This window comes from Malurus melanocephalus, unplaced genomic scaffold, assembly GCF_030028575.1.
Source record: "Malurus melanocephalus ecotype Western Australia unplaced genomic scaffold, MMel_1.1 scaffold_524, whole genome shotgun sequence".
Taxonomy (NCBI): Eukaryota; Metazoa; Chordata; class Aves; order Passeriformes; family Maluridae; genus Malurus; species Malurus melanocephalus.
The window spans coordinates 350,796-369,093 of NW_026623756.1; the positions used below are offsets into that span (position 1 = coordinate 350,796).

Consider the following 18,298-nt stretch of genomic DNA (forward strand, 5'->3'; position numbering starts at 1 on the left):
CTTTCATATTGCAGCATATTAGAATCATAACAACTGGGTGGGTGTCCATAGTCAACAGACTGAAGAAACTGAGCCAGTGTGAGAGCCGTGGTTGTGTCAATTGGCTCACAGAGGTGTGCTGACTCTGAGCAACTGGGGTCTGACCTGCCTAGCTTTCTCAAGTCAACAAAAGGCAGGGCTCTTAATGGGATCTCATGGCTTCCAGTGCCATGTGCAGCCAGTACTGTATAGCCTCTGGGAGCTGACATGAGGCTGATCTGTGATGCTTTCATGAGGAGTGAGCAGTGCCTTGTCCAGTTCTGACAGTGCACCTTGGGTTGCTAATGGTATCCATGAAAGGCTGTGCCAGATCTCCTTGCTTTTTTTGATCTAATGTATTTTGGGGATACAGATCTCAGATGCCTGTGAGYGGCTGCCTGGGTTGCTGCTGAACATTTGAGCCAATATTGGCAGGCTCTTTACCAATGTGCTCTCACAAATTGCTGTTAAAGAGGACCATGCTGCTTTTATCAGGGTGTATAACAGCCTGAGTGCACTGCCTGTGAGATTTTGAGGCTGATCAAAATCTCTGGTGGCTAAGAGTTTTGGAACAAGAGCCTTGGCAGAACAGTGTAGAAATTAAAAGCAATGGAAAAACACCTTTGATTGTTGTGTAGCATCCTTTGGAAGGCACTGGCTTTAAAATGAGATACACATTTATCTGCAGTGGGACATTCTAGCATGAAGGCCATTGTTTCTGTGCACAGATGTTGAAAACTTTGGCCTAGAAGTGGCAGAAACCAGTTTGTGAATATCCCATATAGACTACCCAAAATTAAAAAAAAAAAGAGGGAGAGAAAAGAAACAAATCCAAGTATCAGGATGTCTGATGGTTGTTGTTTTTAAATTCTTCTTATTTTTCCATTTAGGTCACACKGTCCCTAATAAAATAGACAAAATTTGTAATAGAAAATAACCATCTCCAGCCATTAAMAAACATGTTGAATTCTGTTTACTGTAAGCCACAGAGTTAAGTGATGCTAATCAAGAGCAGCATTTCATGGATTTTGAGTGTTGGCAACGGCCTCAGCTGATGTAAACRGGAACCAAGAAATCAGGGCTGCTCTATGCTGATTTACCCCAACTGAGAATCCGGTTGTGCTTCCCATGGCTTTGTTTCGAGTCTGAGTTTTTTTTTTCTTGGTGCAACAGCAAAAGTCAAGTCTGTTTTTTTTCTCTTTTCCGTGCCCTGATTGGCGTATTTATCACAGTGGCACATGTATCTTCTTGCTCTTGTAAGATAACAAATTGCCCAAATGATTAAAAAGAAATCAAAGAAAAAAGCAGCAAATGGCTTTTTGTAAATGTGCCTTACAGTTGCTGTGCTCCCAATAAAGTCTAAACTTCAGCCAAACAGCCTACTGCTCCGTGCATGGCTGGAGGCAGGCTTTGGTCCTATATGTTTATTATCGTTTAGAAATGATACAAATGATTTTTTCTTCTATTTTGTTCTGCCCTTATTCTACAACACATTCCCCTCCTTCCTCCTGCTTCCTGTTTCCCAGACAGGTCCCCACCTCTTCCTCCCCACAGCCAAAAATAATACAAAAGGGAACATACAAAASATTTTTTGAGCCCTGAGATGTGAYAATGAATGGGCGTCATGTAGACACAGTAGTCCCAGCACAAATATGTTGATCATGCAAAGTCAATACAAGGAATTGCATGTTTTTGGGTTAGGAATTCAGTGTTACRCATCCTCTCCTCGTTTAATATATTTTAGGTCAGAGCAGATGAGATGATTCACAAGCCAGGACTCTTATGAAATGTTCTGTATAGTGTATTGATCACATCTCTGCTCCAGGTTTGGTTTAATAAGCTAATTGTGACAGACTGTGTGTATGAAGATGCTGTTGCCTGAGAGTACGCACATGCAACTGCTGTGTGAGTTTGTGTCAGCTGTTGATAGGAAATGTTAAGATAACTCTGGATGTTAATAAAACTTCTCTAAAGAGTGCATTTTTTCATTCATGAACCTAACCAGAGTAATTACAAGAAATCCAATTCTGCTGTGTGACCCCACTGCAGTACTTTCTAAGAATGAACCTTAATTGAGGATTGAGACCTAAAATACTTCTCTGCTTTGGACATTCCACCGCTGTCAGCATTTGCACTTGTGTCTCTATTTCCTGTGAGAAGTTTACCACACTCTGGAGCATGCTTTGAACCTGATCCTTTGATTTCAGTGGGAGCTAGGACTGGCAATTCAAGGAGCTAATTGTGTCTTTTTGCTGTATATAATGCTAAACTTCTTTTATAAAGCGAATTTTTGGTGTTTATAATGCTAAACTAAAGCTGCTTCCTAACTGGACGACAGCAGGTTAAATACACCCTTGAAGTTTGGAGGAAAGTTTGCAATGMGGGCCACTAGCCAGCTCACTCAAAGCCATCCAAGGTTGCTATATAAATAAATACTCCCTTCAGAAAAAAAATGAAACACTCTTTATATATAATTTTTCAAATRGTCATTGCATGGCTACTTGCTGACTGGATGGCATGACAGTGTGGAGGGCATATGGTGATGTACAAGCACACATGGCTTTTATGATATTTTGATAACAGCACAATGGACTACTTGCACTTTTGAATTCTTGATATGGCTATCCTTCATCCTTTGCTGACATTGATGCTATTTTTTGTTATTGTGACTGGTTGCAGATATTTTTTCTATCTTTATTAAATAATCAAAAAAAAAATAACAAAAGCCCTCCAAAGCCCTGGTTCAGAGTTTGCAAATTTCTTTCGTCCTTTTTTTTTTCTTTTAATCTAGATGCCTATCAAATTCAGCCACGCTTAGCTGCAGTCCTTTGTTTAGTATCTCATAACCAATGCACTGAAATTCTCTGTGCTTAGTGCCCAAATACCACAGATTTTTAGTGAACAAATTTGGCTTGTCCATTTAAAAGAATATTTGTTAGATAAAGGTGTATTGCGTTATCACCAAGTTAGGGAACAAAGCTGGATTTTTGATTCCTTTGTTCGAGTTACGGGTTCACACTTTTTTTCTATTTGAGACATTTGTCACCACCCATTTCTGCTGGTGAAAATTGCTAATTTATGGTAAAATTGATTTTGATCCTTTGAGCTTTAAAGTCTGGTCAGAATCTTCTATAACCTTGGTTACATCATGCCTCAGAGCAATAGGAAAATGAGTTGTGTTTAAATAATGGCAGGGATTAAGTCCTTTACATCCACATTTTTACTTTGCTGAATGCAGTTGAGGCTTCTGATTTCAACATTTTTTATRCTCTGGAGAAGTATAAGAGGAGAAGATCCAGGGAGAAAGCCATCTGGGTCATGGTAGGAGAGTTTATTGAGAGTGCTGTTGTGYATGAATAACAGTGAATGGGCTAGTTTGGCTAAATGCACTTCCTCATCAGTTCATTGGGCTGAGATCAAGAGTGAAAATGGGCACAGACCATTAGTGTTTTGAAGAACTTACTAAACAGAGACTTTAGTGCTGTGTAGGGGAGTCAAGAATTGATAGACTTGTCCATTGTGGACTTCAGTGGCCGGTGTGACCCACTTAGACGGTGTTAGGGAGGACTGGCCTGATGCCTCAGGCGTATCGTGAAGTTACCACAGGGAAACAAGTCTTTGCATGTCATATGATCTTTCTTTGCTGATTGTGCCTGTGTCTGCTTTCTGTACTTGGCAAAAGCCCGTTTGTTGAGCATCCAGTTAACTTGATTTGCTTTGTAATACAAAGGATTAGGTGCATGCATACAAATATTTACCACAAGTTAGCTGCAATAAGTATCTTACTGTTATACCTGAAAAGTGGTTTTAGCTCTCTTTTTTTTTAGATGAACTATATAACACATAGGCAAGATGTGCTGGCAAATGATTAGTCTTAAAACCTTTGCAGTAGAAATTGCTTGCTATCACCTGAAACTTTTTCATACATATATATACATTGATTTCAGGGTGTGATTTTCCATTTTTCCCAAGTGTCTTTTAGTAAAATTACTTATTTTAATACCAAAATTCTGTTTATTTTGTTCTGTCCCAAATGTTAAGCTTCTGATGTGCTGTAGCTTTTCAACGACTAGCAACTGCCCAGTAAAAGTTGCCAAGAGGAAAAGCTGGAGGTTTTGGCAGCTGGGTGGGAACAGATGACAATCTTGGAATAGATGGGCAAGAGTATTGAGCTTTGTTGTTGTTGTTCAGGAAGTAATGAAGGCTTTTGGCAGTGGGAAGAAGATCCATCGTTCGAATCTTGTTTTAGGGTTAAGGATAAAAAATAGCATGGCATTTMAGGCAGGGCAGATAAGTTTTGAATCTCTTATTCCTCTTAACTTCAGGGCTGCCCCACAACATCCAGTTCCATTTCTGCCTGTAGTATCAGCAATGCAAGTATCAGTGTCACTCAGACCTTTTGCTATTTTGCTGCACAAAGAAACACTGATACTGTGCACTGGACCTGGTGCCACTGTTTGCTCTGAGCTTGAGTAAATGACGATGGCACTGACCTTAGTGTTACTGTTTTCAGCTGTCTTCGGGTTGAAAACAGTTTCTCCTCCAATGGAGTCTTAGATTTTCACTGTTATTTAAAGATGAGGCCCCTTTTTTACATGCCAGTGGAAAGCAGTGGGGTCATAATGGAAGTTGAAATTTGACCTTCACTACTGCATGTATAATTCCGCTTTGCTTGTGTAAATTACAAAGAGAATCCTTTCAAGTATTGTAAACAGACCTGGTAGATCAGACCTGCTTGTCAGCCACATTCGACATTTTCATTTTCTGCCACAGCCTGATCTAAGTATCCAACTTCCTAATTATGTTTTGGATAACTTCCAGGTTCAGTGCTTGATGTCCAATTATATCTGCAGTAAAATGGCATTTAGAAGTAACTAGCACTTCCAGATAAGAACATCTGATGATCTGCTAGAAAAATGTGGAATCAAGATATTATAAAATATTTCAGCATCAGTAAAACAGAGGAGCCCAGTGAATATGTTKATAAGGTGTCTTCCCTGATCTTCCATCCTCAAAATATTGTATTTAGGCTTTTTTTTTTTTTACCCTTGGCAGAACTTCACCGTTGCCATATTGTCCTGTCTTTAACTGTGCAAAACGCCCAGGAGTTTGAGTGCTTTAAAGACTGCACAGCATGGGCAGGTGCTTCTCAAGTGACCTGTTATTTTTCAAACATCTGTATGTATGGTGAAATTCTGATACACAACATGGCTGTCAACCAAGACTAGTTCTTTGCACAATGTGTTTCATAAATAATCTTTACTTTCAGCAGATGAGCTGTAGAGATAAAAATGCAACTAGATTAGAGGTCATTCCTTTCTCAGATGGCAAATGTACTGAAATACTGAATTTTCCTCAAGCAGTGCTACTGCAGACTCTGAGAGGACAAATGAGTAGTAGGTCTTTACCAGGCATAGGACATCTTTGCAGTAGATATTTTGTACTGTCTGAGGATCTGTTACTGCACATGGAAATGTCATGGTGTGCAGTTTGCCTGTATTCTGCCACAACATGTGCCCCAGAGGACTTGGATGATAGTATAATAYGGAGAACAAAGAGATGTTTTGAGTTACTGGGAGGGAACACACAGCATTTCTTGCAGGTGATGGAAATGTTCCTCTGCTGGGGAAGTCTTTTTTGCAATTKTATTAAAAATTGAAAAATCAGACTGACTTGACAGGATTGTCGACATGCCAGTCTGCTGTCCATTTCTATCTGGCTTTCTTCAAGCACGTGGGCCTTGCAAAGTCACATCCCATTGTTTGTCAGCTGTGAATCATCATTTCTTTTAACTGGTTAAATTGAAGAGCAAAGTGCAAGGAGAATGACCCTCATTAATCAGGGCAGATGGGTTGAATTAGTGGGTCACTTTTTTATCCCTAGCCAGTGAAACTGTCTTGGCAGCCAGCAGCCATCAAGAAGCCATCTTCTTCTTCCCTTTGCAATTTTTAAAGTCTGTTGCTGTGTGTACTACAGGCACTGGGTAAGAAACTTTAATACCCATCACGTTGCCTGCAGTGTAGCTACTAAAGGGTAGTCGGACTTTGTGTCATGTGTGATGTACTCCATCACAAAGCTCCTTCTCTTGCACCAGTGGTGAAAGAAAAGCTGGACATCCAGTGGAACTTTCACAAGAGCAGCTYACTTCTGTCTGAGATATTCTTGAACTATTTTCCTGCCAGGCTGGTAAAGGAAGTAGGAAGGAAAAAAAACCAAAATGGTTTTTGTTGTACTCAGGAGCAAATAGCTTTGTGGGAACGGAGACCAAAGAACCAATGCTGCCCCTCCTGGTGGTCCACCAGGCTGGAGTGGGGACCTTGGTGGTCTCAGCCTGACTGGTTTCTACAGATCACAACTCGAGACAAGGCAGTGGGCTTAGTTGGCCTAAACATTGTCACACGAGGGCAAGGAGTGAAGAAAGCAGGCTGGTTTCTAAACCCTTCCTCCCCACTCCCTGGGAGATTTGGACCACAAGGAGAGAAGGTCGCATAAGGTACTTGGCATAAGCTGGGAAGTGCATACGGGGAAGGATGCTTTGTTTCTGTCACCAAAAAAAAAAAAAAAAAAAAGCAGCAGCAGGTAGGGCCCTGGCAGGAGGTAAGGGAAGGGCTGTTGCCATAACCCCCATCGCCAGGCTTTGTCTGCCATGCAGATTAGGTGCGGGGCTTTTCTGGCTCAGCGCTTCTAGGCTCTTCCCTGCTATTGACTTGGTGGAGAGGCTGAGGGGAGGGGGGTGGGAGGGAGGGACTGCATTATATTGTTTCTTTGAGTTGTTTTTYTCCCCCCTTCTATGGGGAGATGGGCTTGATCCACTGGTTTTGGATTTCAGAGGCAGAAGGCAAGACATGACCAGCTGGTGTCTTGAAATGGCACAGGTGCAGTGGCTGCGGGAGGGGGGAGCCAGGAATAATTACAGGTTTGTGAAGCATCAGACTTTGCCTGAAAAGGACTCATCGAGAAACTGCTCTTTATGGAAAATTAATGGTGAAGCTGGAAAAACTGTCAGGCCCACTATTGTTGTCATAGGGTAGTGATGCCTTAAAGGAGCAGCACCTCCTGCTTGCCTCCCCTCCACGGGCAGCCCAAAGCTGGCATGCAGCTTTTCTGATCCCACAGCAATTGAAATTTCATGTCACTGTCATCAGATTTAATGGCCTTGAGTCCTTGTCTCTCTTCCCTGCTGCTGCCCTCCCCCTTTCCACCCCTAATTTGTGATTATGCTTGCTCTTTGCTTTGGAAGCCTTTCATTTATTGGGCCCTAAACCTGTTTCTGCCCCACTAGATGAAGGCTAAGTGGACCAGAAAGCCCAGATTACATGATTGGAGAACACAAAAGCATTGTTTCTCCTGGTGGTTGTTATTGCCATGTTGGAAAGCTTCTCCCAAAACCCATTAGGATTTATCTGGGGAGAGACCAGAAAAAAAAACAGCTAAAGCTGTTTTCTTGGTCCCAGAAATGTACCTTATAAAGAAAACTGAAAGGTTGCTTAAGGCAAGTACAAATATTAAGTGTCCCACCCCTAGGCCTGTGTGTAGATAGTCTCAAAACTCTGAAAATTACCTATGTGCTGAAGTACAGCATGTCTCACTTGCATATATTCTGTTCTGTTGCTTTTTGTCCATCTCTACAGCTCAGATCTATAATCAGCTATTRTTTAAAAAAGAAACAACAGGGAGCTGTGTGTCAAATGTCGTTGTGAGCTCTGAAGGTCATTCTACCACATTGTATCTGCAACCAACAGTGCTGCATCCTGGGAGCTTTGAAAGTAATAATCTCAAATTACCTGGCAGTTCCTAGAGAGCTGTGGGGCCTCTTCATACTCCTGTTGATGGGACCTTTGTACTTAGAAGGCAGGAGTACCTGTCTCTCCTTTGGTCATATGAAGCTTTTAGTTCTTGATCACATGCTGGACTCTCCAGATTGAGATGTAGCTGGGTCACCATCTCTCATAGATTGATTTTTTTTTTTTGCCTAAAACTCCTTTCTTAATATTGTCAGAAGTGTTCTCTGAGGAGTAGTTTTTAGAGATTTCTAAAACATTAGTTAGAATGTCTCTTTCTCCAAGTCCTGTGAAATCACAGTRGTGGTATTAAACCAGCTATCCTTTCAAGCAGCGAGAAATGAAAGACAGTGCTAATAAACTCAATTAAAAGCTCCTGAAACTACAGCAARTGGTTCTCTATAAACAATAAAAGTTTATAATGTTGGCTGTGGAGAATACTGGGCAGTGCTTTGGTGCCTGGAGTCTTTATTGGGGCAAGCTGAGGGCACTTCATAATAAAGCTCATTCACKTAGGAGGCTCATCCCATTCTTGTGCTGATGATCACTGCTATGGAAGTGAAGGAACAGATTTTTATGTGGCAGCCTCYTTGTAACTTCACCTACCTTTTCATAAGGGTATGTGTGTTTGTGTGCAAGTSTGGTGTCTTGTCCACAGGAAGCTCCAGATGTTCCAAAACCCCCTSTAAAACTGACAGTAGATCCTTTATTTCCTGTCACCTTTCCTTCTCTCAGGCCCTTGAAACAAGCTGTGGTCTCACTGGAAGTTTTTCTACGTCCTATCTTAAAATGCCACGCTTCAGACTCATGCTGTTTTAGGAATAGATTGGGCTCCTGCCAACTACGCTGAGTTAAATTTGGAGAGAAAGTTAATGTTTGTGAATGAAGAGGAAGCAGTTATTTGGAGAGGTGACTTTTTGTTTGTACATGGCCAGATGATGGGTCTGTTAGGAGAGTTTCATTTGCAAGTGACTGTTTGACAGATTATAAAGTTGGGAATGCCCTGGTACCCATGGAACAATGTACAGACTTTAATGAAAATGTAACAGAATCTGGTTGTCGAATCTTCACTTCTGCTGTAATACCTGCTGCCCTGTGTGGGTATGTATTCCCATATCTCGGAGCAGCCCCAAACAAGGACCAAATATTCATGTCTCCCAGTGTGTGACCATCTCACAAGAAGATGTTGGTGTTCATGAATGCTGTCTTGGAATGCMTGTGGACCGTGTTGTTGTCCTGCCCTTGGTGGCAGCTATATTGTAATCTCTCTCTAACAGTGGTTTCTCTCCCTCCCCCTCTGCCTTTCCTTTCTGCAGACATGCCTGGAATTGGAGCGATACCTTCAGACTGAACCGCGGAAGATCTCTGAGACTTTTGGTGAGGATTTGGACTGCTTTCTTCATGCCTCCTCAGCTCCAGATGCAGAGGACAGTATCCGACGGCTGGACCCCATCCTTTTGCCGGTGGAGACGAGTACATGTGACAAAAGCACCAACATGGACATTATTCTGTCACGTGACAAACTGCTGTCTGAGACGTGCCTCCGCTCGCAGTCCACCAGCTCTTCCACAGAAGGCTACACAGCCGTCAATCAGGCCCAGCTCAATGCAGTAACCTCATTAACCCCTCCTTCCTCTCCAGAGCTCAGCCGCCACCTCGTAAAAACCCCACAGACTCTCTCAGCGGTGGATGGCACAGTGACGTTGAAATTGGTAGCCAAGAAAACTTCACTCAGCTCGGTGAAAGTGGGTGTAGCAACAGCAACTGCGGGGACAATAAAAAGTGGGCAAAGTGACAGTGAGCAAGGAGGTACAGGGACAGAAACATCCCCAGAAAATAAGAAGAGGGTTCATCGCTGTCAATTTAACGGGTGCCGGAAAGTTTACACAAAGAGCTCCCACTTAAAGGCTCACCAGAGGACTCATACAGGTACTTACGTAGGATGCTTCTCTTACCTTGTCCTCCTGCCACCTACCTGTAACCATCTGCTTTTATTCTCATTTAAAAAGAAAAAAATCTCCTCTGAAAGTCTGAGCTTCTGTCTATGAAACAGGGTAGTGGAAAATATGGTAGGCCAGTAAATGTACCCATTATTCKGTAGAACAGGGGAGTTTACCACCTACCATTAACCTGTTGGAGTTTCATATGTCTTATGAAGCTTGATGCAGAGTAATTTTAAGATACCCAAGGGTTGTAGATGTATCGTGTTAAAACTATATGCATGTCACTTTAAGGTTTTGGCACTAATTTCCCCAAGACAACTTTTGCTAAGTGTTATTTTCTTCAAATAGAAAATAGCATGAGTAGATTTTTGGTACCTTTTGTATGGGAGAAAAAGAAATGTGATTCGGATCTTATATATGTGGTTCAGGAATAGTCTTGTGCATGAGGCAGCATGTGTAGATACAGAGGTATGCAGAGGCACATACCCGTCAGATACTCATGATCTTGCACTTCGCCGGTGCTAAAATATACTGAGAAGAAATAAAAGAATGACATGGAGTTTGAACGAAATAGTGTAGGTAGAGAGGAAATAGGATGTATGGATAGATGTGAGGCTGCTATTTTGGGTAACATTTACAAATGTTATATATATGTGTGTRTGTGTTAGCTCRTTGAAGCATATTGAATTGGGTTGATTGTTCAGGTTCCCTCCTCTCACTTCCTCACAGTCCCCAGTAGCTTTTCAGCTGGTATTCAGTGGCATTAATAGCTATGCAATTCACACACATTGCTGCTTTGTTCYAAGCTTCACACATGATGAGAGTTGATAAATTCCCATTAGCACTGTCTTATCATGTGATTATTCTTGTTTCCRGAGGGATTGCTATAATCAGTTTTCTCAGTTTTACTGTAAAATGTGTGGTCTCTTATGATAAATGCACACTTGTTTCACAATCCTTTCATGCAGGCAGATTCCTAGAAGCAAAGGTTGTTCTTGCAAGGTAGAAAGTAACACTTTGGACCAATGCAATAAATCAGACAAATATGTGGGTTGTTAAGAGAGCTGCATCCATTACATACTAGGCAGTACTGTAAAAGTTACACGGTCTGAAGTATAAATCACAGTAAGACATAAAAGGCATTGATCTTTTTATATGGGCTTTCTAGTGCTTTTACTGGGGATAGCCACCTTGCCAGGAGTGACCTCACCTRCAATTCAGTGATTTGAAAGCCAGTGAAAGTAGAACAACCATTTAAAACTCAGCATCAACGTGGTGTTAGTTCCTTGTAGTGCCAATGCTGCTGTGAGGGTTTGTCCCTGCTGGAGSTGGCCAGTGGGATGTCACAGCCAAGGCCTTCCAGCAGACTGTGGAGCTTCCATGAAAGCGTGAATGAAGAGTGTGAGAGCTGTTGTGACCCAGTTGTCTTGTCTATTCAGGTGTGACCCCTATGTTCCTCCTTGAGCTGGAAGTGATGGATCTTACRCAGCTTTTCTTGAAGTCAGTCAGGGGTATGACACAATAGCCTAGAAAGGGTGAACTTGTGAAGTTTTCCTGGTTTTGTCAGTCAGATGGTGATATGGACAAGGAGTCACGAGGAGCACTTGCAAAAACTACTAATCTCTCAACACYTGTACCCTTTTGTGTCAAAATCTTGTAGGAGTTTGCATGCTTTTGTACTGAGCCTTGGGTCTGGTTGAATTTTCTGGGGTCAAAACCTTTCCCCTCTAGTATCACCACGTGAAATCTTATATTTTACAATTAATCCATGATGAGCAACGTTTCTCACTGGCTCTGTGATCTTTCTGTTGGATAACCTTGGACCGTACGTGGTGCTGTGACATGCCAAGCCTGCCCATCCACAGCACTGCTAGACGTGGTGAGAAAGGCACATCTGCCTTTGCTCACAGATGGGGCAGACCTTTATCAGATGATGGGACTGCAGCTGCCTGGGTGCAGAGTCCAGATCTCCATTCCCAGCAYCTCAGCTGGTGGAATCAGCTACTCCTCTGATCTTGCCAGTTAAACCATCACTGATTTAAACAGCCACTAATTATGGGAGTATTTCTGCTTCCATTCACCATGTCCCAAGCAGATAGCATAGGAAAGCAGGAAGGCAAAAATCAAGAGGGGATACAAACCTGGATGATGATTTCTCCTGTCTTAGCAGCTGTGAAACCATCCTGCCTCTAACCTAACTGTGCACAGCTTTGTATAAAGCATGGTTTCCCTTTGTGATGAGGACTGAATGCAGCCTTATTGTTAAAACACATCTTTGATGCAGCACCTGGGAGCAGGGAACCTGTCTCTCATTTTTGTCTGTGGAAAGAAAATTGTCGAAATACCTGTATTCAACAGGTATATTTACATCTTAGGAGGAAATTGAGTAAATCGAGGGAGGAGTGTGCTAGGTTTGTCTAAACAGCTAATTGGAGTCTGGAGCACAAAGTCATTCAGACCTCTTCACACTGCTTACATGCTCTTTTCCCCTAAAACACACTGRCTGTTGGATGCCCTAAATGAGTTCTGGTATAATCAAGACATTAAATGTGTTGACACTGACCTCTTCAGTGGGGTTTCCCCACAGGGAGATCCTGCCTTTGGTAAAAGAGTGGGACAGAGAGGAATAGCTGTGGAAATTTGGGACTGAATTGTAAATGTCAGGGCTGTCTCCYTTCCCCTGCAGCCTTCAGGGCATGGGACAAGGAGCCCTTTTCTCCATGGGTGATTTGTTTTTTTTCATGCCTGAACTGAGTGTGCTGTGGGTTGCGAATGCACCCAGCAGTGCCAATGGCTAGTAGCCATTTGGCTTAGTCAGTGTCTGAGCCAGAGGGCCTGAAATGATTGTGAGATATTTTCCTTTGGCTGGTGGTTTGTTARTGTGTCATGCGAGAGCAGTCTGCCAGTTTGGGCTCTGTGTAAAAGGATGTGAGTGCCCTGACAGACAAAGAGCTCTCAATGTGGGSTTCACAGGCAGGGAGGCAGATGTGGGCTGGTCACTCAGCTTGCACGTGCAAAGTCCACTTGCTGGATCAAAGGGATTTACTGCAGTGCATGAAAACAAGAAACCACGGGCCAGGGAGCGGCTGGGGGGTGGAAGGCAGCGGAAGGAGGCTGCATTCCTTTCGTTCATATGTAAGGCTGACCAGACAGATGCTGGCTGGTGTTCCTTGCTGCTGCGTGATGGGCCAGGCTGGGCTTCAGGCAATGCAGGCTGATAGCATCTCCCTAGATCGGGAATAATCCTCTCTTGGTCTTTTACTTTGCTAGGAAGCCCAGAGGCAATCAGACCCCACATTACACRTCGTGCATCTTCTACATTAGTCTCCCATATCTCATCTGCAAGAGAATCAGGACAGCACTATAAGGCCCATCAGTGGTCGAACTGGTTATGAAACCACCTTCTGGCTGACCTTTGGAGAGGGAAAAACAATCATCTGTGTGGGAGAGAATTTAATCTGGAAGGGAAAGGGAAAAACATTGTCTGTATGGAAAGGGAAATGAAAATATTTGACTGAACTCAAAGCAAGCAGGGGCATCTGAAGTTAAGGGTGCGTAAAGGAGCTAAGAGCSGTGGGASTGACTTTCAGAGTGCAGCAAAGAARCCCCTCAGGGAAGAAACAGCAGCTGGGCCTCTAAACAGGAGGAAAAGGTGAGTTGTAGGTTTAGAAAAACCACACTGCCAGTGTGAGGGTGAAGTAAAAACAACCATAAAGGAGCAACCAGGACTGGCATGTTAATTTAACCCTAGGACATTCTCTCACGGTTATTCATGGAGCATACATCAGCGCAAACAATGACATTTTCTGTTTTTTTGAGAGAGGAAAATTTTCATCCTGCCTTCACACATGCATGGAGATGAATTGTCAGTGTAATGGAGAGGGAAGGAATTTGAATGAGCCAAAACCCATGTATAATCATCAGTACTTCCTAAATTAGGAAACAGGATATTGCTGGAGAGTGTCTGAATGCAAATAAGTCTAAGGGTGAGCTGGCCTGTGACCTATGGAAAGATTAGTCATGGGATGTGACTGTGTCTCWCAGATCAAAGACTGCTGGAGATTTCTATCTCCTGACAAAACCATTCCTATCAGCCTTCCTTGCACTAATGTACAGGGAGAGGGTTTAAGATGGCTTGGATACTTTCTGACCAGGGATGATGCATCACAATGAAAACTGACATAGGAAATCTGTAAGATTGGGACAGTGATAAAAAAAAGTACCTTTATGGGGTTCTGCTAGGATTTGCATATTGTGAGTGTCTGAAGGCTTGGTTCCCCCCCCCCCCCTTTTTTTTTCCCCCATCCAAAATCAGGATTTTATACAACCCAAGCTCAAGTCTGAGAAACAACAGCTGGGTACCTGACATCTATATTTAGGTTTGTAAGGGCTAAACAAGTGGGAAATACCCATGTAAACAGATGTTACCAGTCTACATGTGATCTTAAGATAGCGCTTCTTCAAGTGGGGTTTGTTTCACRTTGTCAGGACATTTTAAATTATATAGTTGTTTGATCCAAAATGCTGGGTGAGAGTAACTAAAATAAACAAATCCACCCTGCAGGAAAACAAATTACTACATTTGCAAGAAAAAGATGAGACACACAAGAGATTAGAAAGAACATTAACTTACAGGAAGGTTYTTAAAATGGTATATAAAACAAGAGAGAAGAACTTTGCCCAAATGTTGGAGATAAAAGGGGAAATATCTGGAATTTGGAAATTATTGGATGAGACAAAATGGAAGAGACTAGGCTGGATGACAGAAAAGAAGATTAATACAAAGTAAAGGAATAATAGAGTAAATAAAAAAGTCTGTGTCAGTGATAGCACAGGAATGGGAAGCTGCATTGCTGTATTGTGTTAGTGTRGTAGCATCTGTGAACAGAAAGCCAGTGAAGAAAAGGAAAAAGCATGTGCCAAGCACAGCACCAATTCTGCAGGATGTAAGACTTTGAATAATGACTTAGGGAAAAGCATTTKGGAGAACAATATTGATGGCATAGGAGAAACTAAAGCCAAAACTGAGTAYGTTTTGTTGTACAGAGACCCATAGCTTTGTGGCAAGCCCACACCTCTGTGTGCAGAGCTGAAACCTGCCCAGGGGACATGAAGGGACATGGAGAATCCTGAAGCTCCAATGGCAGCAGCTCAAGCAAGGGGTGAATGTGCTGCTGGAAATGAGAGCCAGGGAATTGTGGAAGGAAGGGTGTGTGAAAGACCTTCATTGAGGGCTGGATTTTTTGGGGRTACAGTTGCTTAGCCATTTTAAAAGATGTGGGTGTTTTGTGATGTTGGACTTTTGAAAAAGTTTTTTGTGTAATAACAAGTCTTTATCAAACCTGATTAAGTTAAGCCCAATTGTATCTTGAGCTCTTTAAAACTTTCTGATCTTGAAGCCTTTTAGCCATTTGGCGAGTCTGGAGGGGAATGTTGTGATTTCATTGTGGAGGGTCAGAGCCTCATTTCATTATTACAACAAGAGCTTGGACTTAGGAAATGATYTTTGTGAACCACCCAGGCAGCAGGAGGATGGCCCCTGCCAAAAGCAGCCCTTGCCACTTAAAACACCAGTGGTGTTCATCCATTGCTTAGCTGCCAATACCTGAATTCTCAGTCCTGTGTTTCTGCTCCATCATTTGCCAAATCTATAGCACAGGACAATCGTATYGTTTGGGTTTGAAAATGTAATTTTCAAATTTTGTAAATAGGTGTTATTTGTTTGTTGGTTTGCCAGGGTAGACCTAGAAATTGGTGTTTGTTGTCTGTTCAGCAGCTGCAGGAGGGCAAGTGCAGGTGCCTCCAAGTATTATAGCAGGCTGCCTTGGTAAGGCACAGAGGATCCTTCCTGAGTTTATAATTTAGTATTTTCTTWATACCCATCCATCCACTCCTGAGTCCCTGTGAAGCATCCAGCCAGTGTGCAAATGATAGAGAACACAGAAAGAGACACAAAGAAAAACCCACCAATTTGTCTTCTGCTAAYTTCCCTTTGTCTTGCTGCTGTCCCAGACTGGATAAAATTGCCAAGTTAACGATGAGAAGCTATGATTTTCTTGTCCATTTGTCCTGTCATGTCCAAAGTATTTGAGGTCACACCACGCATGAATTGGAGAYGYGTGCTCAGAAATGYTGTTTTAGACTGAGGTGGGCATGAMTGGGARACCTGAAGTGCTCTGTGCAGGAAAAGCCAAATGTGGTACCTCTCATCATAAGAGCAGGTGCCAGGTTAGAGGCTTTTCCTAAGCACAGTGTGAGTGTTYTAGTGTGGATCATATCTGGGCAGGTAGCCAGCAGCCTGGATGGACCTCTCRTAATCCAGAGCCTGTCCTTCACACCCCATGTGGACACAGTCCCACATACCTACATACCAGCAGCAGCAACTTGAAAGCAAGAGCAGATGAGCTACAAGGCTTCATGGAAGCTGACCTTMATACAGAAGAGGTGAAGAGATGTTCATGCTTTTACGAAGGGTGGTGGGGTCCCAAATAAAACCATGAGCACAATGGCATAGTTGTTGCCCACCTTACAGCACARACCAGCTGCAGGTCGGGAGATGGGCCTGATAGGGAATATGAGACACCCATTCAGTCCCATGCTCTCTGGCCCAGGTATCTGCAATTTTTGAAATGAGTCCCATTGTTTGACTCAGATTCCATGTCACCACAGGATTTGCTTTTCAATGGCCAGGATGGTGTTCTGTGCAGTGGCATGAGGCACRGGGTACRTCTCTGCCCATCCAGTGGTTGTCTCCACCATTGTCAGCACACAGTGCTGGCTTGGCAGGTTTGTGGGAGTGTGATGTGATTTATCTGTCAGGCCTCCCCATACTTGTATTGCAGCCATCATCCCCTCTATCACAAGGGCTTTATGCTTGGCCTGCTTGATTGCAGCACATATTTTACAGTTATGGATGACCTGGAAGATACTGTCTATGATTAAGTCCACCCCTTGACCACRAGCCCATCTGTATGTTGCATCTCTTCCCTGATGACCTGAGCCATCATGGACCCACCGAGCCAGAAATAATTCACCATTATGTTGCCAGTCCATATACATCGGAGACACTTTCATCTTGGCAGCCCAGTCCACCTGGACATTGTTGCAATGTTCTTCAGTAGCCCAACTCTTGGGTATGTGAGCATCTACGTGGTGTACTTTTACAACCAGCTTCTCTACCTAGGCAGCAGTCTTGCCACAATTCAGCAGCCTACATGGGTTTACCTCTGTGCTGCCAGTTCGTGTAGCTGCTCCCACAGATCATTTGACAGAAACAAAGATATTAATATTCCTTGGCTGTATGTCATAGTTCATATTATTAATTCAGTAATTAGTATTCAATCTTCTTTTGGTTAAATTATTTGCTCCTTTTGCTYAGTCGTCTTCTTCTTTTGAGTCCTTGAATCAGTGCGCCGTGAGTTGATGGTCATAATCTTCCTCTGCCAAAATCAGCCTTTCCCTAGTTTGATGAGTTGGCATTGTTTTTCCCTTGTAATCTGGTTTTATCTTGGTTGTTTTATTAATTCTTTGGTTCCTTGGTTCASAAGAGCTCTTCCATGTGGAGATGGTAGAAAAGCCTCATGGCCCTGCATSGCAGGCTGGTTTTGGCCTCCACCATATAGGACTTTGGACCACCTGAAGATGCTCTTTTCCCAGCAGTCTGTCCCCAGTGAAGATGAGTACATCCATCACCTTCCCTGTCGTTTCTTCACATTTCTCCAGWTGCAGAAGGCAATACAAGCAATGCTGAGCAGCCCCGCAGGTTGCCAGGCTGTACAGAGCAGCAAGGTCATGTCAAGGCGAGGTAGTTCCAAAACTGGTACAATGGGCAGAGCAGGTAAGAGGCTACACTCTCTGGGATAATGGACCATTGCCTCAGTAGCTCAGTCGCGGTGTCCATCCCGATCCTGACCCAGTCCAGAGCATTGCCAGTGATGCTGGTCCTTTCAGMAGTCATACTCTTGATGAGAGCAGGCAGTTTCCTTGGATAGTCGGGAATGATGTTCATCCTGAACCTGACCTGGTCTTGGGGATTGCAAAGGTCAGTGCAGCTGGTCCATTCTCTGGCCATACATGTGACAGCAATGAATGACAGAGACAGCCTGTGGAGCACCATGGTCAGGAAGACTACCAGGATGAGCTTGATTTGGGTCTTCTGCCAGGGTGACATCTTGAGACGTGAGCTGCCTCGGCCTGCCATGTTGGTCAGAGTTCAGGCTGTGATGTCCTGGGCTGAGTGGCCGCCCAGTCTCTATGTGCTTGCATGTGCTGGCAGTGTGACATCACGGGCTGCTGTCACACAGGGCTCTGTGATGTCACAAGGTGTTTTTTGCCTAGCCAGCAGGTGATGAAGGCCAAAATGGAACTGGGAAGGACTTGAGTAGGTGGATTTTGAAGCCTGCTGCTCCCACCGTTGCTGGCAGGTCCTGAGCCCAGCAGTGGAGTGACACTGTGTCCCACAGGATCTACACTGTGAACTGTGCCCAATCTCCATCCAAGCTGCATTCAGTGCTGTGCCCCAGCTGGGCAGCCATGATGTGTTTCCACACAAAATCC

At 43.4% G+C, this 18,298-nt stretch overlaps 1 protein-coding gene across 1 annotated transcript in view; it reads left to right on the forward strand.

Moving 5' to 3' along the window:
• The window catches only part of KLF7 (KLF transcription factor 7), a 123,686-nt gene that overhangs the window by 81,362 nt on the left and 24,026 nt on the right, over positions 1-18,298 (forward strand). Inside the window, exon 3 of the mRNA XM_057381714.1 lies at positions 9,077-9,728. Within this exon, the coding sequence (XP_057237697.1) occupies positions 9,077-9,728 (652 nt within the window). The remainder of the gene's footprint in view (positions 1-9,076; positions 9,729-18,298) is intronic.